Here is a 25,192-nt window from a genome sequence, read left to right on the forward strand (position 1 = left end):
CTTGTATATCAAATTTCGAGTCTGTAGACTTAAAATTGAGAGTTATTGTATAGGGAGATGTACACACACACACACACACACACACACACACACACACACACACAAGTTCACTTTATATATATATATATATATATATATATATATATATATATATATATTAGCGTTTGAACATTGCATCTGAATCAGATCAGAAAAATCGGGATTTTTGAAGTATTGGAATCGAAAAAATTTGTGCCTATCTTTTTTTTTTTTTTTTTTTTATGCCAAAATCCCTTCTTTAAACTAACTTTTTTATTTGATTTTGTTTAAAGCAAATCTACTGCTGATAGTAATGATAAAATCTTGATTTTTCAAATATAAAATGTAAGACTATAAATATAAAAATAAGACTAAAAAGTTAATCTGGTATCATAGAACATGGTGATAAATAACGAGTGGAATGATAGAATTGTCGCCCTAGAAAAAAAAACATGATTCCATTTCCGTTTAATGAAAACCGGTTTTCCTTTTTTGTCGCAGACCATCTACTAGTTGGCCAGTTGTGTACAAATCTCAAGAGCGATAGGAGCCTTTTATCATGTTTGAAAGTGACAACATGCTCAATGAGCAAGGTCAGAGATGCGCCGCTGTACAACTCGTGCTCTCTACTGATCCAAGTTAACAACAGGGCCATTGCCAGCACTCGTAAAATGTATCGCTGGATGTGCCTAGGGATGAAAACCAAATTTATGGTGTTTGGTGTGGTTTTAAGTGAGAACCACATCATGCCACCTCACATCTTCGAAGTCAGCTTGAAAGTCAACACCAAATGTACTTGAATGTACTGAAGAGTGTGGTGATCTCCTGGTGCAATCAGGTGGTCGATGGTAGACGCTAGGTGTGGCAGCAGGACTCTACGAGTCCAAAGAGACCCAGACTTAGTCTTAGGAGTGCTACGACTATGTGCCCTTTTTAAAAATAAAGATAGTTCACCTACTTTTTAAAACTTTTCTATATTATTACTAATGCCTGCTGTTATATCTATGTAATTATAAAACTCAAATGACCTTGTAACGAGTGATGTAACCCACTTTCCGGTTTACGACATCCGGTTGCGCATGCGTGCATAAACGTTAACCCATAACAACATAAACAAATAAACACAAATCACTGAAATATTAACGTTATTATTTCGAAATTATTATTTAACGTGGGAAGAGTGGGGGTGTTTTGCAACTATTCTTTATTACAACTATACTGTCGCTATTTTCTTACAACTAAACAACTTTAACCCGTTGACAAACATAAGAACAATTGTAGTAAAGCCAAGACTACTACTACTACTCTCTATCCGTCCCTTTTCCTTCCTTCCTTTCTTCCTTCCTTCTTTTTTGTCTACGTTTCTAGATACAAAATAGTTGTGTGAGAACAGTGAATTTTTTGACACATTTACTAATCTGTTTCAATATTAGTTTTATTTTATTTATTTAGGTTTTATTTTTTTTGCTTCAGGTTTTATTTTTTTTTAAGATTTTAAGTTTCTATAATTTGGTTGAAGGATTCCAATATGAGTTTGTCATTCTTATATTTCTCATCGGTAGGTTCATGTGCATTTTTGCTGCTAAATGACTTTCGTCGGCATTCGATTTGTAGAAAAATCATGTTTAATTTTCGATTTTTGAGCGATTATTCGAAAAAATAGGTAACTTTACACGAATAAGGAGGATTTTTTTTTTTCATTTTTGAGTGATCCGTCCGTGATTTTTCATTTTAATATACTTTCATAGAAATGTTTCTGTTATGTCAAAAAAAACCTATTTTCTTTACGTCACAAGTGTCAAGCTCATACATGAATTCCATAGCTAATATAACATACTGACCCAACGGGTCACGGGTAGTCTAGTATAATTATAAAACTCTATGAGCCTTGCTTGCTTGCATCTTGTCTTCAAAGATTAGTGGATTCCATCTTTTAAAAAAGGGATGACAGGTAAATATATGTATGAAGGTGAAGAGTTGGTTTCGATTCTAGCTGATGGCACCCAAGTCATATTAGGCTTGATATAATAGTCGATAGAGAATTGTCTCTATAATAATAAATATGTAAGCTTCATTAAATATCATATTTAAGCGTATCTTACAACCGGGCAACACCGAGCGGCTTGCTAGTGTGTGTGTTTATATATATATATATATATATATATATATCGTAATCAGAATACTGATTTTCTTGTTTTTTAAGCTACAATAACAAATAGACTGTATAAGGATGTAGAATACAACCCCATGGTACAACTATCTCTCACTCTCTCTCTCTCTCTCCACCCCTCCCTCTCTCTTCCTCCCTCCCCTTTCTCTCTCTCTCTCTCTATAGATATATATATATATATATATATATATATATATAATGTGTGTGTGTGGTTTAAGAAAAATACAGTTTTGCTATTTTTTTTTTTTTTTTTTTTTTTTTTACATGGGGATCACCACTTATCAAGGCCCGGAAGCCACTCGGGGACAAGGGTTATTTTGTGTACAATAATCAATGGGATAATATCGTAGTAATACTTGGTATTGGAGATTTGATAAAGTGTCTTACTTAAGGGGGCGATTAATCAGGAATTTGTTTATGTTGGGCTTGAAGACGTCCAAGTTGTAACCAGGTGGGAAACGGAAGAAAATTCCACAGGCGTGCACTTCTCAGAAAAAAGTTATGTTCATATTTCACTCTTTGTGTATACCAATCCTTTTTTGTTTGGAAGTTTGTTAAATATGACAATAGAGCATATGACAACTTAAAGGAAATACTGTGTGATTCATTTGCAACATTGCATTGTCATGCTTCTTTCTAAGAAATTTTTTTTTTTTTACTAAGGAGTATACGAAAAGAAAAATTCCATGTTAATATGCATATATTGTTTCAAATAAACAAAATAGATCTGTAAATGCAGCACAGTTTGATATGTTGAAAGAATGATCAAGTCTTAAGTAATTCCAATTTGTATTCTTAGTATCACCCGCACTTGGGATTGAACCTGCAACCTCTAGAAGAGTGTCACTTAGAATTGAATTTAACTAGTACTTTATCCATTACATCGCAGGTTCTTGCAGACTGCAAGATTCACCTGAAGAAGGTCGGAGGTTACATTGTTCAAAACATTGTGTTAATAACACTACAGATGATAATAGTGTCAGGTTCATAAGTTCTTGCAGTTTTTAACTTTTAAATTCGGATGAACATATTTCGCTTCAAGCAAGCATTTATCGAACGAAATAAGCACCATCAGAATCAATGCACTTTTTCCAATGCAAACAAGTGTATTTATGCCAGTAACGAAAAATCTTGCGTTCTGGTGGCGATGAAGTCGCTGAAGGCGTTTTTGATATTGCTAAGGTTTTTGAAGCATTTCTCATGTAGAAAGTTGTCGTGATACTTGAAAAACTAGTAGTCTGTAGGTGAGAGGTCTGAAGAGTATGGTGGATGAGGCAGTTTCATAGTTCAAGTTTTTCAACTTCTGCAAGGTCAGTTAAGCAGTGTGTGATTGGGCGTTGTAGTGGAAGAGAATTGGGTCTTTTCTGTTGATTAATGCTTAGTGTTGTTATCAAAATTTCTGATGCATTTTATCCATTTGTTGACAGTACTTCTCCATCATAATGGTTTCGTTTGCATTAAAAATATTGTAACGGATGAGACAGCATGACCTTCTTTTGGTGCAACTCTAGCTTTGGGAAGTGTCCTAAAGCTTTGTCGGCATCTAACCACTGAGCTGAGTGTTGCTGGTTATCGTAAAGAACCCACTTTCCATCGCAATTTGCAAAACCCGGTCGAGAAACAGGTCGTTCTTGTTGAATAAAAAAGGGAAGATGACACTTAATAGCGTCATTTCTTTTGGTTGTTGTTCAATTTGTGAGGCACCCATTTATCAAGTTTTTTCGTCTTTCCAATCTTTCTTAAGTAGTTGGAAATAGTTGCATACCTCATGTCTAATTCAGAAGCAATTTTTTGAATAGTTGAGCATGGATTAGCTCTGACTAAGGCTCTTAATTGATCGTTGTTAACATCCAATAGCTGACCATTATGCTAATCATCTTCAAGACTTTCGTCGCCGCCACGAAATTTCATAAACCACGTTTGTGCTGTGCGTTCAGTAGTAGTGGTACCTGGGCCAAATTCTTTGTTGATATCGCGAGTTGTTTCAGCAGCTTTTCGGCCTAGCTTGAATTAAAAAGCTATAAAATGATGTATAAAGTAAAGGTATTTTAATGAAAACTTGTTTGAAAATACATCATTTGAAATCAAAATTTCGCAAGAACTTGTCACCGTAATAGTTCAAATGATCCAAATAATTTAAATAATTAATCCTCATCTCAAAAATTCAGAAACATCTTATATTTATTTCATTAATTTATTTCTGTGATGGGTGCTCGAATGAGCTTAAATCGCTTGTTCCTCTTATAAAACATTCACAGCAAAAACTCATCTTATTGCCAATATTGCAATGGACATTCTTTTCTACCTTTCTAATTAAAACTGAACGGAAATTCCATGGGGAGAGTTTCTTTCCAAGAACTTCCAACCTGTGGATCACCTTGCAGCAAGACTGCTTCCCTATAGACTACAATATGGTCGTCTTCAAGTCCACTGTAAACAAATACTTGTTGAGCTGTCCCCTTTTAAATAATCAAATTACAAGTCTATCGTTTTTTTATTCTCCCATAATAATGTTCATTATCCAACCCTCTTATTATCATCGATTGGCTTTCGACTTAGCTAAATGGTGAAGAATTAGCATAAAAATAATCCAATCTTTACCAACCATGATTGAATTGCGTTTGGGACAAGACATGGTGGGAGGATGGGGCTAGAGAAGGGATATATATATATATATATATATATATATATATATATATATAATATTTAAAAAATTATATATAATATTTAAAAAATTATATATAATATTTAAAAAATTATATATAATATTTAAAAAATTATATATAATATTTAAAAAATTATATATAATATTTAAAAAATTATATATAATATTTAAAAAATTATATATAATATTTTAAAAATTGTATATTATATAATATTTTAAAAATTGTATATATATATATTGCACATTAGTCTCATAATTTAAAGACGGTGAGTTCATTGTCTTTTGTATTCTTTTATGTAAATCTCAGTCGTGTGTGTATGTCTGCTAAAAACATTTGTCATCCACATCGTACAGGTATCGATTTTTCAAAGCATTTTTATTTAATGGTAGATTACCAATATTGGGCTCACTAAAAGAAAATTAATTTATTTTTCAAAGATTTAAAGTGTTTTCACAAAAATAATGAAAATATATAATTTTTTTTTTTTTTTTTTTTTTTTTGGCTAATCTGAAAGATAATAATTAACATATTCAACAAATTTCACACTTTAAAACACAAATCATGAAAAATAAAACACATTTAAAATTATGATTTTCAACCTTAAAATCTGATATGTGCGCAGTTTTTTTTTGTTTTTGTTTTGTTTTATCTACAATCCTCCCCCTCCCCACTATACAATATATTTTGCTCGGTTTCGGCTAATTATTTTAAGCATATTTGTATCCACAAATAAAGAAGGGGGTTTGGAGGCAAAAAAATATATAAATATCGATTATGAAAAAAAGTAAACGATTATGAAGTTCATTCTTCACTTAATAATCGGTGAAAATTTCGTATTGATTGAATAATTACTTGATTTTTGGTAGATGTTTAAAGAGAGACTTCGTCTAAAACTACTTACTCCCTCCATTCGTTTTGGCCGTACCTACACAAAAGAAACCGGTGATATAAATAGATTGTTTTGATCTAAATTTTATTATGAAAAAAAGAAAGGTTGTTTAAAATGTAACATTTCTGTCATTTTGGATGGAAAGTGTTTCCTATTGAAAAAACATTTTGTTTTTGTTAATCAAACTGAAAAACATTTTTCTCATTTTTTAGGATAATGAATATTTGTTCTTGTTATGTAACATCAAAGAACGAACCTGAAAAGTCGGTTGTCATAATTTTGAAAGATATTTTATAACTTTATATGTTCATAACAGGAAAAGTTGTTAGTTCTCCAGTTCTTAAAATGAAATCATTTTTATTTTGACACTTTTTTTATAAATAAATAATTCTTATTTCGCTTTTCTTTTCTTTTCGCTTTTCTTTTCTTTTCGCCTTTCTTTTCTTTTCGCCTTTTCTTTTCGCCTTTCTTTTTTTTCGCTTTTCTTTCTTTTCGCCTTTCTTTTCTTTTCGCCTTTCTTTTCTTTTCGCTTTTCTTTTCTTTTCGCTTTTCTTTTCGTTTCGCCCCTCGTTTTTTTTTTTTTCGTTTCGCCCCTCGTTTTTTTTTTTTTTTTCGTTTCGCCCCTCGATTTTTTTTTTTTTTTTCGTTTCGCCCTCTTTTCCATTCCTCATGTTTCTCCCCCACTACTCTCATTTTCCCCTTATTCCCTTTCCTTTTGCCTTTTTTTTTTTTTTTTTTTTTTTTTTTTTTTTTTTTTAACATAACAATGTTTCTTAAACGATGATTTTTTTTCTTAAAAATAAAACGCGATGAGTGATTGTTATGAAACCAACTGTGTGAAGTTAAAATTCTATCAGATCTATTCAGATCATGTACCAATACTGTTGATAAAGATATGAAACTTGCAACTACTTCTTCCCCGGTAACATGTGTTCATATAATCGTATATAATATGCATTGCGGTTCAATATTAAATAACTCAAAAAGGGTTGATGTGCCTTAAAACAAAAAAGATAACCTAACACAAGCTGAATATGTTAACCTCTTTAATTTTGACGAACTCTATTTATGCCTTTATTTTTTTATTTATTTATTAATTTTTAATTATTTATTTATTTTTTTAAGTCATCAGTCTCTCTCACAGGTATGAATTCTAGGCATTTCTTTATATATCACGATGAAATTGATTTTTTTTTTCTAAATTGTTGAAATTTTGCAGGAGTATTCTTATCTTAAAAGTTTAAATTATTGGTGCATAAGTTTGTTTTAATTTAAAGTTTTACTTTCTATACAAGTTTGCATATCATTGTTTCAACTATGGCAGAACAAAATGCTTACTTTTGTCTTCTTTTAGGTGTTCTGTGACTCTAATTTTCAATGCTTTGTGCACCTAATCAGCAAATATAGTGAGCGTTTTGTGCTGCCATAGTTTTAATACAGTCACAAATATGCCCATACTTGCAATGAAGTAAATAGTAAGTAAAGTAATCCCAGAACTTTCTTTCTCACGATTCTAAGAGTTTATGGCTGTTGGAATAAAAGAAAAATGGATCGACTGTAGTCGAGTACGATTTGATGGCTCTCTTTTAATTGGGCACTACACTAGGTAATAAAAAATTTTTAAGACTGGAGAGGATTTATGACAAGAAAAAAATTTATTTGATTAATAAAATTGGAAGAAAATTACATCAAGCCTGTTGCTAGGGTTGCTGGAAAAATGGTTGCATCATTCTACCGCCCCAGAAAGTATTTCACCCTGAACGCAATCTTCTACCTGTATAAGAGCCAAATATGTCCTAAAATGAAGTACTGCTGCCACTATATCTTGCCAAAGTAGTAAAACATTTAAAGTTATTGTAAGGAAATTCCAAATTCGGTTATAATTATTCAATCTTGACTAAAGGAAAGTAATGATCAATACCCGGCAACTAGGATCAATTTTTCTTGAATTATCCAATGTTGAGTCAGTTTATTCTGAATATCTCAATCATGTGACATCTGCCGCTCACACTGAAGTTTTTGTTTCTCTGAATTTTTTTATTCTGTTTTTTTTTTTTTTAAATAGATCAAGACTACATTTTCTGTTTCATGTTAAAAATGCATTACACTTAGGGGGAAAAATCCCAAAAAACAATACTTAAAGAGACTGGAAAGCATTTGTGACAAGAAAAAAAAATTTGGGTTAATAAAATTTGTAAACCTATTTTTACATTCATTCTTGCAATAAAATTATAGTGGCGTTATGCAATAGCTGTTTACTGGTATCTTTACAGGCTACCTGCCCCCCCTCGCCTCCTAAAAAATACAAAAACACATGCCATCCTTGCAATCGTTAATAAAATTGATAATTCTTCCTGCAATTCGACCATATATGGCACAAAAAATAAATTCTAGTCGATGTCTGACTTGTCCACCAAGTTTGAGTCACGATTTTCCAACAGTCTTTGGTTTTGCCACTGTTCAATGATATGCAGGGATATTTTAGTAATCATCTCATCAGTAGGTATAAGAGGTGATCCTAAATGGGATTCACACTCACTGAACTTTACCACCCCTTCACTAAGATTTTTATTTCAAAGATAATGTTTATCAAAATAATCCCTAAACTATTCCTGGAATGAAGCGGATCATCACAGTCGAAATCAGAGCAATGCAAAGTTATTGATCATTTTGCATGTTGTATCCTGGTGGGCTTATTATTGAATAACAATAAAACAAAAAAACTGTTGGATATTCATGATTGAAACTTGATGCGCAAGTCCAGACTCAAGTTTATTTCATTTCTTAATTTTTTTTTCCTTTAAAAAAAAAAAAAAAAAAAGAATTGCAAATTACCTAGGACCTCTATCCAGTCATGGCTGACAGAACAAGAGCATGCTACCCCCATGGAGTAAATAAAGATAAAGGCTTCTATTCGAAATTCTATGCAGATTCCAGAGTTTGACAAGATACACATAAAGTCAGAGATTAAATCAACTGAAACATTGAGAAAATGGCACTCAAGATGAGTACAGTAGTTCAATGAATCCAAATAATAGGATTAAGTTTATATCAAATATGGTTGAATTGTAGAATGGATTGTAGAATGGATTGCGAATTTTATGAATGATTCCATGGATGACATGGGGGGGGGTAACCCTGTATCTCAGTTGCTGCATTTGTTTATTGGTTAATTTCGAAATAATGACCCCTGATATCTGAGAAGTGCAAGAGAAAAATAAGACTTAATGATCAAATATGTATTCGTGAATTGTCGAGATTCGTAGAATAGCCAACAAAAAAAGTAACATTTTGCCTTTTTGCTTCCATTGTGAGCTTGTTTGTAAGGAAGTCATCTTTTATTGCTTATTAGCAGGCGATCTGGCATTGCCCGGTCATAAAATATACTTAACTATGATATTTTAATGCATGCAGATTTTGTAGTCATTATTATCGATCCAAATAAGATTATTATATTCTACCCAGTATATAGTAGTGGCCATCTGGTATTGCCCGGTCATAAAATATGCTTAAATATATTTTAATTTATGCAGATTTCATTATTATAGAGCCAATTCTCTATTGATTATTATATTGTACCCAATGTAGTGATTTCAAAAGTTAAAGAAAAAGAAAAATGATTTGGGTGGTATCATCTAAAATCGAAACTAAAACCTGTAGCTCTCCAGCATTATTTGTTACCACCTGAGCTTAAGTTTATGTGCATTTCACAACTTTAAAAATCAACATAGTGAAACATATAAATGTATATTTGTGGTTGCCTAAAATATACAGTTTAGTTAACTTATGCTTGCTAAATTCCATTTTTTTTTTTTTTTTTTTTTTTTTACTATTTAGCTATTTTTAGCGGCTAAAAAACAAATTTGTTTCACAAGTCTGAATCCTCTATATATCAAGTTTGTAGACCAAAAATTGACGGCAGTTTGGTAGACTGTTCTGCACACACACACGGATATGGTCACTTTTATATAGACTTTTGACTTGCTAGCACCCTCAAAATGTAAATCCGGGCGGTTCAATGTTTGAGGGCATAGCTCAACGCAGTGGACGACCCATGGTTATGATCTTTGGTGTGGTTTCAAGTCAAGTCCACATCATGCCACCTCACGTCTTTGAAATCAGCTTGAAAGTCAATACCAAAGTATATCTGGATGTGCTGAAGAGTGTGGTAATCCCCTGATGCAATCGGGTGGCCGCTGGTAAACCCTGGGTGTGGCAGTAGGACTCGGCGCCGGCCTACAAGTCCAAAGAAACCCAGGCTTAGCTTCAGAAGAAGTGCTACGACTTTTTACCCTTCTCTCGCTGCCCCCCCCCCCTCCTTCCCTGACCTGAATGCGCTGGACTACTTTGTTTGGCTATTCATCGAGAATATTACTAATATAACCTCCCACAACACGAATCGCTGCCATCCGCTGAATATTTGCTGAGTTCCTGCCAGCGCTTGTGGAAAAGGCATGTTCTCATTTCTCGACTTGTATCGAGGCAGTGATAAATAGATGCTAGCTCTACTACATAATCAAGTTATCTGCATTGATTCTTTTCAATAAAAGTTTTAAAATAAAGCTGTAGTGTTTTTTTCTTTAGGTCGACAATTTTATAGTTCTATAAATATATATATATATATATATACTAGCAAAATTGCAAAAATATAGCCCATTGACTTAGAATGAGTGCTTATGCCAAATTGATGGTTTAATATGGTTAATTTGTGCTCATTTTTACATTAAATACTGATCCGTATGTATGAAACAGATACCATAATATTTAGTTAACTACACTTTATCATGATAAAGGTCCGTACAAAATTTCAGCTAGATTGGATTAGTAGTTTCTAAGAAACCTTTTAGGGTAGGTGTGGTATTGTGGTGGCTAATTTCTTTGAATCTCTAACTGTCCATCGAGCAGATACCATAATACTTAGTTTACTGCACTTTATCATAACAAAGGTACATACAAGATTCTAGCTAGAGCAGCTCAATAGTTTTTGAGTGGAATGGATGGACAGACTGAGAGAAATATAATATAGAAGATATAAAATATATGAAATAAAATAATCCCTGAAACTAATTTAATGCGTCTATCTTGTTTAAAGTTAAAAGAATGATTATGTAATGCATCATGTTTTAACTTGAAACCAGCCAGACTCCTTAAATTCATCTTCTATTAAATAAATCTCAAACGTCTATGTGTGATCATATGTCCACTAAAAACTTTTCTCATCTGCATTGTACAGGCACCAACACGGCATCATTAGAAAGATCAATCTCTTGGACAAAAATATAAAAAAATTGAAAAAAAAAATCAATTATTTCATGTAGAAATGTTTTCTTTGAAAGGTGGGGTCAGATAAAATTCTTGCTTTTGGCATGGTTTGCAAACCGCGCATGCGCAAATCATCAATATGTTCTTTCATTTTAAATAGATAAATTTGCGGTATTATAGCGTCTGTGCTCTCGTGGGCATATTGATAAAAGCGTTTGGTTGCTAATTTCAGTTGTCTGAGTTCGCACCCGGCACACATTTTTTTCTTATTCATCTTTTTCCTTATTTTTTTTTTTTTTCATTCTTTCTTTATTTCTTCTTTTTTTTTTCTTTTGCTTAGAAAATTTTGCTTTCAGTTTGACTTCTGGCTGATGGCACTTAAGTCCCATTTTTTTTTTTTTTTTTTTATACGACGTGGCAACGCTGAACTCCTTTCATAAGCATAAATATTTTAATGATTATGGTTCATTTGAAAAAAGAACAAGACGATTTTTTCAACGTCAAAATCGCATCACATTTGATGTCATTTGAGAAAAAAAGTTCAATCATTACATATCATAAACTCATGACATATTTTAAATTTTAACAATTGATTTGTTCCAAAAAAATAAATAAAAGCATCCTTTTTGCATATTTTACAAATAAACACACATAAATCTTTATTATAGAATTGATGATAATTTCCTTCTCAATTTCTCTTTTCAGTAATCAGTTCAACTTCAAATCCAGCATCATCTGCACGAACACAAGACAGTACTAATAATTCAGGGGTAAGTCAAAAATTTTCCTAAACATTAGTTGCACATTTAACGTAAGTTATATTGCCTTTTTATAGAAAATGTGTTCGATTCATTAATTACTTGTAATCTGCTCAGTTACCTTTGGCCAAGGCGGGCTCGGTTGGCTTTGGCCACTTGAGGCGGGCTTGGTTGGCTTTGGCCACTTGAGGCGGGCTCGGTTGGCCATTTGAAGTGAACTAGAGTACTAACTAAAGACTTACCTTTTAAAACATTGATTTTTAGCGGTATTTGGGTCCGTTTAAAATTGTTGGCGACAAGTATTTTTATGATATTAAGACCATTCCATATTGTTTTCACTGGTAGCCATGTTTGTTTTCATTCGCTGAAAATAAACATGATGGGAACAGCCTCGGACCACTGCGCCTGATTGGCCGTTATATGGAATGTGGTAAACTTGTTGGATGAAGCTGGCTCAACCGATGCAGGGTAAACGCCACAACAAGTACAAATATCTCCATATATGCATACATACTTTTGAAATGCCTTGTTTTAAAGACATTACTTCATCAGGCCGTGGTTTTCACTTGAGATTCTTGAGTTTGGTCCCCAAGTCAACACTATGGCTTGATGAAGTCACATCTCTGAAACGAGGCATTGCAGAAACATAGATGCAGCCAATAATGTTTTTATAAACATATATTTGTATATTTTGGCAGTAAGTAATTTTTCAAGCATATCTGATTGAACACGACAGTTATTCTTTTTTCCGATTTTTTTTTATATCTTTTCCATTCGCCGAGCAGTATTTTATTTCAACTGGCAGGTTGTATAAAATGGCACCCAAATGTTGTTGTTCAGCCATATTAGTAGAATGCAACTGAACAACAACATTTGGGCGCTATTTTATACAACATGCCAGCTGAAATAAAAAAAGATCACTCGGCAAATAGAAAAGATATTCAGAAAAATCGGAAAAAAGAATAACTCTCATGCTTGAATATATATATATATATTATATATATATATATATATATATATATATATATATGGTTATTACACAGAATTTCATATATTTCGTTCTCGTGAGGATTTGTCAGGCTATTGCATAAAAATTTACTATCTAGCTCTACTTAAGTATTGAACACTATCAAAATAAATCCTGAAAATAGATACCTTATATTTCGCCGAAATAATTTCGGCATATATATATATATATATATATATATATATAGATAGATAGATAGGCGACCATCAGATAAGACGAGGGACAAAATTGGAGCAAATTTAAATACATTTATCATATATCGGTTGTATAAGACGACTGCTAAATCACAAAACCATGTTTGTTTAACCTAGCCTAGTGATTGCAACAACCGGTATCTTATGAAATATTGGTTTTTAAAGGTGTTTTTTTAACTTTAAGGGTCGTCTTAAATGCCGAAATATACGGTATATAAAATATGTATCTATGGTTTTTATTTTACTTTTTCTGAACTATTAAAGAATCTGAGGTATTTTATGATCAGTTATTTACTGCTGCCTTCTGCGTGATTTCAATCTCTGTATCACTGACATATTCTTCACTTTCCTTTGGTTCATCCTTGTTTATCTGGGGGTGGGTGAGTAGATATCAGAAAGTGGCCATTAAAGATAAGAACTTTAATAATTCAACTTACTATTTTTCGAAGCTTATAACTATTTGAAAAATGTCATTCAAACCCTAATTTTTTTCTTTTTCAATTAAAGACCAAATTAAAAAAAAAAATAACAGGTTTAATAGCAAATTATGCAATATTTGTTTTTTAAGCGGTTTTCTTTAAAAAAAATATAAAGAAAATCAACATATTTTGACTTGCTTATAAATGTATGTATATATATATATAAATGCCAAAAAATCACTTTAAAAAATGTACTATTAAATGGGTAGTTCCATCCTTAATTGTTAAGAATTTATCCATATTGATATTTTAAATTCCATGTATTTTTTAAATAAAAGGATTTTTAAAGTGAGGGTCGTAGAAAAACGCATTTTCGTAACGTGTTTTGCGCGAAGCTGCTCCTGCTAAAATGAAATTTTTGAAACACGGATGAGTCCAAGGGATATAAATAATGTCTCTTTTTTATTGTGTGTGTTAACCAAATTAGTATTTTTCATCCTCCGTATTTAAAAAGGAAACGCACATTCACTTATAAGTTTTTCCCCTAGAACAAAAAATCCGCTTCGTCGATTATTTTTTTTTTTAATTCTTTTAATGAAATACACGAGTTTTTGATTGATATATTTTAATACTTCTTTATCGACTATTTTTTTTTTTTTTTAATATCTAAAAAAAAAAAAAACATTCAATGAAATAGAAATATTTGTGCTGTCAGCGTCTGGTATTTACTTGACGATGTAAGCATCACATGAGCTTTCATTAAAAAAAAATTAAAGTATTTAAAAAAAAAAAAAAAGGTTTTACACTTTGGACTTTACAGGTAAATTTCCAAAAAACTTCTTTTTGTTTGTTTGTTTTAAATTAGAATATTTTCTTTATTGATCTTTTATCTTCAATTTGTGATATATAAAACTTTGGCACATAAATTGGTTATTAAAGTTTTAATAGATATTTCAAAATGGGGGGATGAATTTGAAAAAAAAACGTTTCTCTAAAATATATTTGGTTTATTGGAAAGAGCATAAAATTTCACATTGACCCTGAAAATATCGTAAAAATTTTCATAGATTTTTAAAGTTTAAAAATTAAAAACTATTTAACTCGTAAACTTCTATTGATTTTATTACGTAAAAAAATGGCTGCCTGAAGGCACGCCGGTATTTTGTAAACACTGTTTTTTAAAAAATAAAAAATATTTCTATTATTTTTTAAACAACTTAATAGTTTATTTTGGAAGTATATTCCAATACAGAAAATAAACAAGCCACTTTAAAAAGAGAAATTACGAGTTTTTTTTTATTTTATTTGCAGTTTTCTGTTAGGGGTGTCAAAATTTCCTCCAAATTTCTGATACACCTAGTGAGTGGGGTAGAAAAAGATTAACGAATTAATAAAAGGAATAAGCGAACAAATCGAACACTGATCAGTTCCAAATCTCAAGCCACATATCAATTCATGATTTATAAATAAAAGAAAATATCCAATGTTTATCCCCATTGAACGAAATTTGTATTTTTGTTGACAGAAATACGCAACAAATCTGATAACTTATAGGATTCATTTCTATTTCAAGCAAAACACTAGCATTTATCAATTCTTAATCAAACAAACATTATTATCATTAATAATAATAAACAAAACATTTCTTTTTAGTTATTTGCGTTGCTCTACAAGTGAATGAGGGGGGATTCATCGCTTTCTTGTTTTCAGTATTTACATCCCTGCTTTTCAAGATTATGGCGCAACAAATTTTATATCGTTAACAATCTAAGCACCACAAAATGGCGACTGTCATCATTCAAATCAATTAAATTAAAACTGAATTATAAATGCAGTTTGCAGCGAAAGAAAGCTAGTTAAACCCACTTCTAATATACGTGGCACTTTCTCTGTGTGTATGTTTGTCCGTATTTTCAATTTCGGTAAGTGAATATCTCCACTTTTCGTACAAATAAAAAATATTGCATTAATCTAGATATCTATAAAAGTGAGAATGTGTGTGTGGGGAGGGGGATGAGAACACTTCTCAACCTATATACTCAACGAATTTTTGATTTGTACACTTAAAATTTGGTATATAGAGTATTCACACATGTGGAAAACTTTTATCTGTTTTCATCCGGAAAAATTGGGATGTGTGGGTTGTCAGATTTTTATCTGTTTGCTAAATGTTTCATGAATGCGCATGCGTGTATCAATCACATGATATTCTTTTTATGTTAAGAATAAGTACGTTTGAAAACACTTTTTAAAGATCGTATCAAGCTGGCTTAATGGTTATCATACTTGGCGTGCTGTCTTTAGGTTTTGGTTTCGATTTCAGCTTGAGTATTTTTTTTTTTTTTTTTTTTTTTTACTTACAAGAAGTGAACTGTTTAGAAAAAACATAATACTTGCATGCACGTGTCTCAGTTTTTGTATGAATTAAAATATAATATTTATGCATATTTTACGACCGGGCAACGCCAGGCGGACTGCTAGTACTAAATAAATCTCAATGAATAAGAATGTTTCTTTTCCTTTGAATCAGATCAGGTTTTATAAAATATTTTAAAATACCGTATGTATACCCATTCTTAAACTCTCTCAGACAAAACTCTATATGGCTCATTTGCATATATACTTAAGATAATTTCTTTGTGATTTATTGTTAATATAGTTTTTAAAATAAATACTTTTACTTTTAATTTATTCATACGAATAATCTTGCAGGGTATTGACAAACTGTCTATATCCAGAGGGTCTAGTTTAGTGGCATTTTGTTTTCCTGTCCATATTTTAAATTTTTTCATGGGGGATAATTACACTAAAACTTCCGGCATCAAATGATGGAGAACAGATACTACACTTTGAAATATTTATTTGCAGAAAATATAAAAAATTTACATTTTAAAACAAATTAGGCACAAGGCTATTCAGTAATGTAGTGAAGATTGGTGCCATTGATCATTCTTTGTCACAATAACTGCAAAATGTCTATTCTGCTCTTGACTAGAATCACCAGTGACCAAAATACCACATTTACTTAAGAGGCCATCCTGCTAAAAATTTCCCAAATGGTTAAAAATAAAAAAAAAAGCTATAAATATAGTGTGCCAATGTATAATTTAAATAGTTTTATTTTTAATTTGTTCATGCCAATAATATTGTGGAGTCTGCATACATGCTTGACATATAAAAATAATAAACGTTTTAAATAGGAGATTTATCACATCTTAGAAGACATTTCGTAGGTAAATTAAAATTATTTGAAAACCAAAAAATGCCAAGGAAAATTTTATTAAATGAGAATGTTTTTTTTCTGATACTTTCAGTGTTAAGACACCCTCTTCAAAGAAGACTCGGACAAAAAAAAAATTATTTTATCATTTAATAAAATTTTCCTTAGCATTTTCTAGTTTTCAAATAATTTAAATTTATCTATGAAATGTCTTCTAAGATGTGACAACAAGTCTCTTATTTACAATTCGTGCCAACCAGTGTAATGTGCACATCAATTCAGACTGACTTACGTTTTTTCTTCACTCCACGGGGAATTAATCCCCAAGGAACTTAACATCTAAAATGAAGAAAAAATAAACTCTGAAAGCAACATTCTTTGATAAGGGTGTGTTAACACCGAAAGTCTCAGACAAAAAATAACATTTTTATCATTTAATAAAATTTTCCTTGGCATTTTCTAGTTTTCAAATAATTTTAATTTAAATACATTTTATTTTAATTTATATCAATGGTATTCTAATTTATCTGAAATTAGCAAGTAAGTAACATTAAAAAAAAAAAAAGTGAACATGGGACATGTGCGGGGGATGCAATATTGTCTGGAAGTGTCAATCATGAATATTTTGAAATTGCCTACTTTTGAAAAGTAACGTTTTTTTAACCTAAATTGCACACAACTAAACTATTATTGTTAGGTCTTGGTATGACTTTAAGACATTCAGTGGCGAGGGTCTATTTTGGGGGTCGTGGGGAATGTGAAGATGCTCCTTAGTTACCATTGTTTCCAGGACTACTTTATCTAGAAATAGTAATACCTGTAAGGGTATCTGGTGCTACTAGATCAGGGTGTCTGAAGATACAAGCTATCTGGGAGGAAAAATGCACAAACATTGATATTTTTTTTTTCTTCCTGTTGCAAAACTCAATCATGTTTTGCAAAGTCACAAACAAAAAGAACAATTTTTTTTAAAATTACATTTTCACCCTAAACAAGGCACAATGCCACTTTGATGTAGGGAGCTACTATCAGGGACATAAGTTGAAATGATACTATGTAGGGAGTTGAGCAGCAAGATGTCTGTTCACATTACACTTGAACTCATGCATATCAGTACATTTGGGGAAGCAGTAATCCGGAAGGGAATTTCAAAGTCTAGCAATTCTGAGGAAGAAACTATTAGAGTAGAAGGCTTTCTTACATCTAGAGATTTCTATTGCGTAGGGGTGGGACTTTGCTGCATAGAATCTTTGTTCCAAATTTACTTGATTCAACATTAAATAACCGAAAATGGTTGATATGCCATAAAACAAAATCCACCAATCATATTTGTTATATTTTTGTTGTCTACAATGCATCATTTTTTTTCATGAAAAATTTGAACTGTATCTCTGGGACACAGAAATGGGGGAGTGTATTGCATTCTTGTAGATGTGTATGCATCATAAACACAGGGCGCAGACATGGTGGCATCTCTTCTCGGCTATCTTGACTTGTTTAAGTTGATTTGAAAAAAAGTAAAAAAGTAATTAGCAAAATTGATTTACCATATTATATATGTAAATAATATAACCTTTTGTAGGTATCAAATAGTTTAACATCTGCTGCACTATTTTAGTTAAATATTAATAAAATTGGGAAAATATTGGCAATTGTTTTTATGGCAGTGTATTTAGTGGTAAAAAATCCGATTTAATAGAAATAAAAGGAAGATAAAAACTCAATTTACCATTAAATATTCCAGAACTAGAATATTTGATGGTATTGATTTTGAATAAAAGGAAAAGAAAAAAACAATTTTTTGGGAAATTAAAATATATGGAGATATATTGACATTTTTTGGTCTTTTCTTTTCAGCTATCAATTTTTTAAGTTATAAGTAATCATATTCTTCTCTTTAAATATTTTAATATAAAAATCATTTTCGAAAATGCCAGACTTTTGGTCGAAGATAAAAGTCGATAACACTTTTCTTTATCTTTGAATATGAATGCATTGTCTGAATATCTAGACAAGAATGATAATATAGTTGCTTATGTTTCTACATATGTTATCACCTTCCACCCCCCCCCATTTAAACAAGAATAAGATCTTCTGATCGCCAAAGATGAAATACAAACAAGAAAATAAATTGAAAATAACTTGTATTGCTAATGTAAAAAAAAAAAGCACCAACTTTGCTAATTTTAAAATGAATCGTTTAAAACTCAAATTGTCATCCTGCTGACTTAACCTACTCTTTGCACTCCTTTTATTTTAATACACATATAATTGTCGCCATGTTAAATAGACAAATTTTTAAGTGACATTCGTTTTATTTAAAAAAAAAATATTTAACTTACAATCTTTAAGAAGAAAGAAATTATTTTATAACAATTTAAATTATAATGAATAAAAACGTTAAAATATTGCTGTACTTATCGTTTTTCTTTTTGTTTAATATTTAGCTGATCTTTTACATTAAGGAAGAAGTATATCTTTTAAAAATATATAAATTATTAAAATTTTAAATATACAAGGAAGGGGTATATTCATTTTATTTATTTAAGGAATAGTTGATCTATAAAATATAAACAAATACAAAAAAAAACATTCATTAATCTGAACTTGTTCAAGATAGATATTGCAAAAAACATCAATCTATATATATATGTATATATATATATATATATAAAGAATAAAAGAACGACAATCTAAAAACACATTAATGGATATAAATTTAATCGTTCATTCAATATAGATGTTACATCAATTAGGGATGTAGGGAAGGTAAGCTCTTTATACTTAGGTATTTCGAAACCTAATGCTTCTCATCAGAATAGGAGAGAATATGCTAGGTACTCTGATAAGATTCCTCTTAAAGAATCTCTCTAATTCTTTTAACTCTGCCCATATATATAAACAGGGTGTCTGGCTTTGCCCGGTTATAAAATGCGTTCAAATATGATATTTTGATTTATGCAGATTACAATATTATTACAGAACCAATTCTCTATTGATTGTACCTAATATATAGTAATGATTTAAAAACTAAAATTATATATAAATAAAAATATGGCTTGAGTGCCATCAGTTAGAATCGAAACCGAAACCTGCAGCTGTCAGGCCTTATTCGTTACGGTCCATATGCATATAAAAACTTTTAAAATAATGTTAAACGTATAAATGTGTGTTTGTACATGCATAGAAGATCATTTATATATATATATATATATATATATATATATATATATTTTGGCAGCAAGTCATTATACAAGCACGTCTGATTGAACACAACTGAGTTATTCTTTTTTCCGATCTTTCTGGATGTCTTTTCCATTTGCCGAGCGATCTTTTTAATTTCAGCTGGCATGTTATATAAAATGGCGCCCAAAAGTTGTTGTTCAGCCATATTCTTCTCCAGCACTTTCTATCCACTGGCCGGGTACAGCTAGTATATATATATATATATATATATATATATAATCTAATCGGTCAATGTGGTTATGAAAAATATGAATAATAAATGAATCAACTTTAGTTGAGGGCGACTCCAAGGCTTCCTACATCTGTGTATTAACTAATTTTATCTAGATTTGGTTAGAAAGCTACTTTGGTCAATCTCATTCTATTTTATGTATTTGTCTTCATTAGTCATGAAAATAATGAATTTTGAGTTGTCTTATTACAATAGAAAAATGCGAGCATGAAAAGTAATATGGTTAAGCTTAAACATGGAAAAGTAAAGAACTAGTTATTAAAACTAGAAAAAAAAGGTCAAGATATTCTAGTAAAAAACATAATAAATTTTTAACTTAAAGTATTGCAGCATTAAGAATTGATTATATAGTGTTATAAATTGAATTCTAAAAAAAAATCTTAATGCTGCAATATTTTAAATTATAAATTTATATTTTTTACTAGAATATCTTGACCTTTTCTTTTCCAGTTTTAACAACTAGTCCTTTACTTTTCCCTGTTTAAGCTTAACCATATTACTTTTCATGCTCGCATTTTTCTATTGTAATCCATGATTTTTCCAGGCTTCCAATAAATTCACTTGTTCTTTGTTTAATTTCAGTTTTATTTTTTTGCCATATAACATACACATATGTAATAACAATGTACGGCACTTGTCTGCTTTAAATAAAATCACCACCAATTATCTCCCTTTCATTCTCTGTTTCACTTGTTACTTTTCTTTTCGTGAGAGCAGTGAATTGGGAGCAACAGTAGTCGCTGGGGCCATGTGGTTGCTATGGAAACCGGTCATAAAAACGTCGCTCACCTCCTTAGGTTTTTACGATTTTGAACACCAGTAAAGTCATAACTTTTGTTTTACTGAACGAAAATTGAACAATATAGCTGAGAAGGTTGCTAATCGGAAACTGTAATAATTGAAATTTGGTCGGAAAATGAGTGAGCGGTGAAGCTTTAAAGCAGTTCTAAATGACTAAAACTGCCACTTAACCATATATTCAAACATGGTAGTATTTGGATGATAAAAATGTATATAAGTTATTAAAATGCAAATGGAAGAGATCAACATCAAGATTTAACTTGCTTGATGTGTTCGTTTAAATGTAATCTGGTTATGCAAAACGTATAAGTTTTAAGTACCTAGAATTACAGAATAGAATTCACTAAATCTGGAATTTAGTGATGCAGTTTATAGAATGTTGCTTCTATAAACAAAGGACATGATGTAGAAGAGTTACATGGAAGTAAAAACTTTATATGGAGGGAATATCGTTGTTACTTTTTTTAATTATTATTTGGGAGAGGCAGATGTCTCACAATTAATGTAATAATTTTTGTAAGTATAAAAAAAAATGTAAGAATATTTTTGTGAAAGAAGCTTTAGGAAGTACTGTAGGTAATGAGTGTAAAATATTTGCATAGGAAGTCTTTGGTTATTGGAACTGAAGGTATAGGCGAAAAATGGAGTTTACTTTATTATATAGAAGATATAGGAGACAAAATAGTAGGGGGAGAGGCTCCTTCAGTCTTTAACAGACTATGGATAAGGGATGCCTGCGCGTGAAATTTGTGGCAGGAGGTGGGCAATCTCCAACCACACATCTACTGTGTCAACATTGTTTGATACCAGTGGCAAGTGAAGTATGTGTACAAGACGACTGGAAACAAATGCCGAGATAAGCGGAGAGCATATACAGCGCCTAGAATTCCCAAATGGTCACCCATCTGGTACTAACCGGGCTCAACGTTGCTTAACTTTGATCTGATGAGAACTGGTGTGTCAACGCGATTATGCCGTATAGGAGACAAAATATATAAATTATTATTAGTGAAAGAAGATATTTTAGGCTAGAGTTAGACTTTTTTTTTTTTTATGAGAGGAGTCTGAATCCAGTATTCGATTACAGACTACACAGCCCTGGTTTTCTTATCGGCTGTTTTGCTTTGAATATTATTATTTTCAATGAAACCAGCTTATCATATTAAGCCATTGGAAGTGCGGGTGGTGATAATCGCATTGTACTTTATCATTTTGACATTGACCTTGTACTAAAATTAAACCTTAAATCTTTTTACAATCATCTCCAAGGTATCATCTTATGATTTAAAAATTCATAAACAAAAAAATATATATATAAAATAATAATCTATATTTTATCTTAATCCTTTTATATTGGAAATCATACGGTGACTTTTGCATCAATCTGTATAATTTACTGTTCTATTCTTTTCTATATATTAATAAAACAGATGTATGTATGTGTGTGACAATATTAAACTGATAAACTCTTAAAATACTGGTCACAAAACATTGAAATTAACAGGGAATAGTAATCATACGCCAAGGATGATTTATAACGAGTAAAATCTTTGTTTGGATGAATTTATAACACATACAGAAATATATCGACAAGTTGAAATGAAAAATGTTCATTTCAACTTGCTGATATATTTCTATTGCTTTTGTGCATACGCAAAATCATTCATAGCTTGAAGTGGTTTAATTTTAAATCTTACTTTATCTGTCGATAGCTCAAACGGTAGGGAACGCAGCTGAAGCACTAATTTTTTCATTTTGATTCTAGCTGATAGCACATAGATATATTTTTTTTTTTTAACTTTTGAAATCAATACTATATATAAGAGACAATACAATATTCAATAGAGAATTGACGCTGTAATAATAAATTCGAAATCTGAATGAATTAAAATATATTTAAGCATATTTTACGACTGAAAACTCCCCTCCCCTGCTAGTTTTAATTAATGTCTGTCAAGGTTAATACCATTTACAAAAAAAAAAAAAAAAATGACGCTTTCTTCTCCCATAAAATTGTAATTATCAGGTAAATATTCTTTATAGTCAAAAAAAACAAATGTCACTTTTCGAAATATATTTAAAATTGTACTATTTTTAATGGCTCGGCTGACATACTTTGATTTTGGAACAATTCATTTTAAAATAGATAAAATCGGAATTTTTTACCATAGCCATATTAGATTAATCGACATCTTTGATTATTGGACGATCTGATTTTTTTTTATGTGTCTGAAAGGTGCTAACGTACATAGGAATATGAAGTGCCTAACCATGTCATTATATATACTAGCAGGGTGCCCGGCATTGCACGATCGTAAAATATGCTTAAATATATTTTGATTAATGCAGATTTCGTATTTATTATTAAATTATATTATATTGGACCCAATATATAATAATGATTTAAATTTAAAAAAAAAATTACTCGTGTGCCACCACCGAGAATCGAAACCAAAACGTTTAGCTTAGGATTTACTTTTCCCTTTGACTTTTCATGCTTGAGCTACAAAGACGTTTGCTGCAAGGCTAAAAATTAAAGCATGAATTAATAGCTACTACGTTATGCATGCATATTTGTAATGCCGGTGTTCGATCTTCACCTGGCAGTTTTTTTGTTTTTTTTTCACACTTTTGTACTAATTTTCTTGGGATAAAACCCAAATATAATGTTTCGTATGAGTTAAAATACCTTATATATGAAGTTTCATGTCTGTAGACCAAAAACTCTAAGAGGAGTTTCAAAGGCAAAATTTTTTAAACAAAAATATATACATAAATATATATGGAAAGAGTCTTGTGTTTACTATAAACTTTTTATACAAATATTACGCAAGTATAAATCATGTAGAATATCTGCATTGATATAATTGCACATAATAGTTAACTAAAGATGATCATCTGTTCTGATGCTACTCTTAAAGTAATTTGTCCTTGGTCAATGGAGATGAAACCCTCTATACTGAGACAATTATTATGTTTGGTCCCTACCACAGTGTCTCTTTGTCTTCTTTACCGGGAGCTGGTTTAATCCCGCATTAAAAACGACCTTGTGTCACATTTTGCTTTCATGGGGAAGCGAATAAATACTAATAAATAGAAAAAAGGGGTTTTAATATGAATATCAATACACACACACAAAAAACGAATTTAAAGGAGTATATATATATATATATATATATATATATATATAGTGTATAAGAATAGCCAGAATATCATTTTTTGAAACTCTGTGGAATAAGGAATTTTGAAAATTGTTTTTGGAATATTCTGTCAAACAATAAATTTAATTGTAAATTTTAATTTACAGTTTTAATTTCTTTTTTTCCCCCTTGTGTGTGTGTGTGTGTGTGTGACTTTGCCTGCCTGTCTGTGTGCAAAACGGTTATTACCAAACTACTGTTAATTTTTGGTCTAGAAATTTGAAACTTGATATATGGGGGGATTCGGATCTGTGGAAGAAATCCAGTTTGGTTTTTAATTGGTAAAAATAGTTGCCAAGGAGTCAAAATTTTAAAACATTTGGAACTTGGCAGGCCTAAGACAACTAAATATGTTACTTGTATGCATGCGCAAATATACATTTACACTTTTTGACAATGTCATTTTAAATTTGTATATGCGTATGACCTTAGCTCAGATGGTAACGAATAACTCTGGTGAGCTCTTTGTTCTGGTTTCGGTTCTAGCCGATGGCACCCAAATCATTTATTTTTCTTTTAACTTTTAAAATCATTACTATTATAATAATAAATACGATCTGCATGAATTAAAATATCATACCCAAGCATATTTTATGACTGCAGTCGTTAAGGTAGAAAAAAATGAATATATTGTTCCAAATTCCACATATTATGCATCAGTCTCTATCATTCAAGACAGTACCGGAATCATTCTTATTCGAATTGGATTTTGATAGTTTTAGCGAGACATAGGAACACACACATGCATACATTCACACTAGTAGATTTCTCTCTTTTTATGTAGTGGATGGACTTGGCTTTTTTTATTTATTTTTTTTTATTTCATTTCACCCCCAAACAAGGCACATTGCCACTTTGGTGTAGGGGGCTACTATCAGGGGCAGCAACTACTGGGGTACTATGTTGGGATTTGGGCAGCAAGATGTCGGTTCATGTTACACTTGAACTTCTGCACGTCAGTACAGTTAGGGAAGCAGGGACCTGGAATGGAATTCCAGAGTCTAGCAGTTCTGGGGAAGAAACTACTGGAGTAGAAAGATCTTTTACATCTAGGGATCTCTACTGTGTGGGGGTGGGATTTAGCTGGCTG

At 31.0% G+C, this 25,192-nt stretch overlaps 1 protein-coding gene across 2 annotated transcripts in view; it reads left to right on the top strand.

Moving 5' to 3' along the window:
* The window catches only part of LOC145280075 (dyslexia-associated protein KIAA0319-like protein), a 572,614-nt gene that overhangs the window by 390,846 nt on the left and 156,576 nt on the right, over positions 1 to 25,192 (top strand). For both annotated transcript variants that reach the window (XM_080131771.1, XM_080131772.1), the window contains exon 3: positions 11,711 to 11,775. In XM_080131771.1, coding sequence (XP_079987897.1) covers positions 11,711 to 11,775 — 65 coding nt within the window. The remainder of the gene's footprint in view (positions 1 to 11,710; positions 11,776 to 25,192) is intronic.

This window comes from Euprymna scolopes, chromosome 7 (assembly GCF_053919585.1).
Source record: "Euprymna scolopes isolate OS-2025 chromosome 7, ASM5391958v1, whole genome shotgun sequence".
NCBI lineage: Eukaryota > Metazoa > Mollusca > Cephalopoda > Sepiida > Sepiolidae > Euprymna > Euprymna scolopes.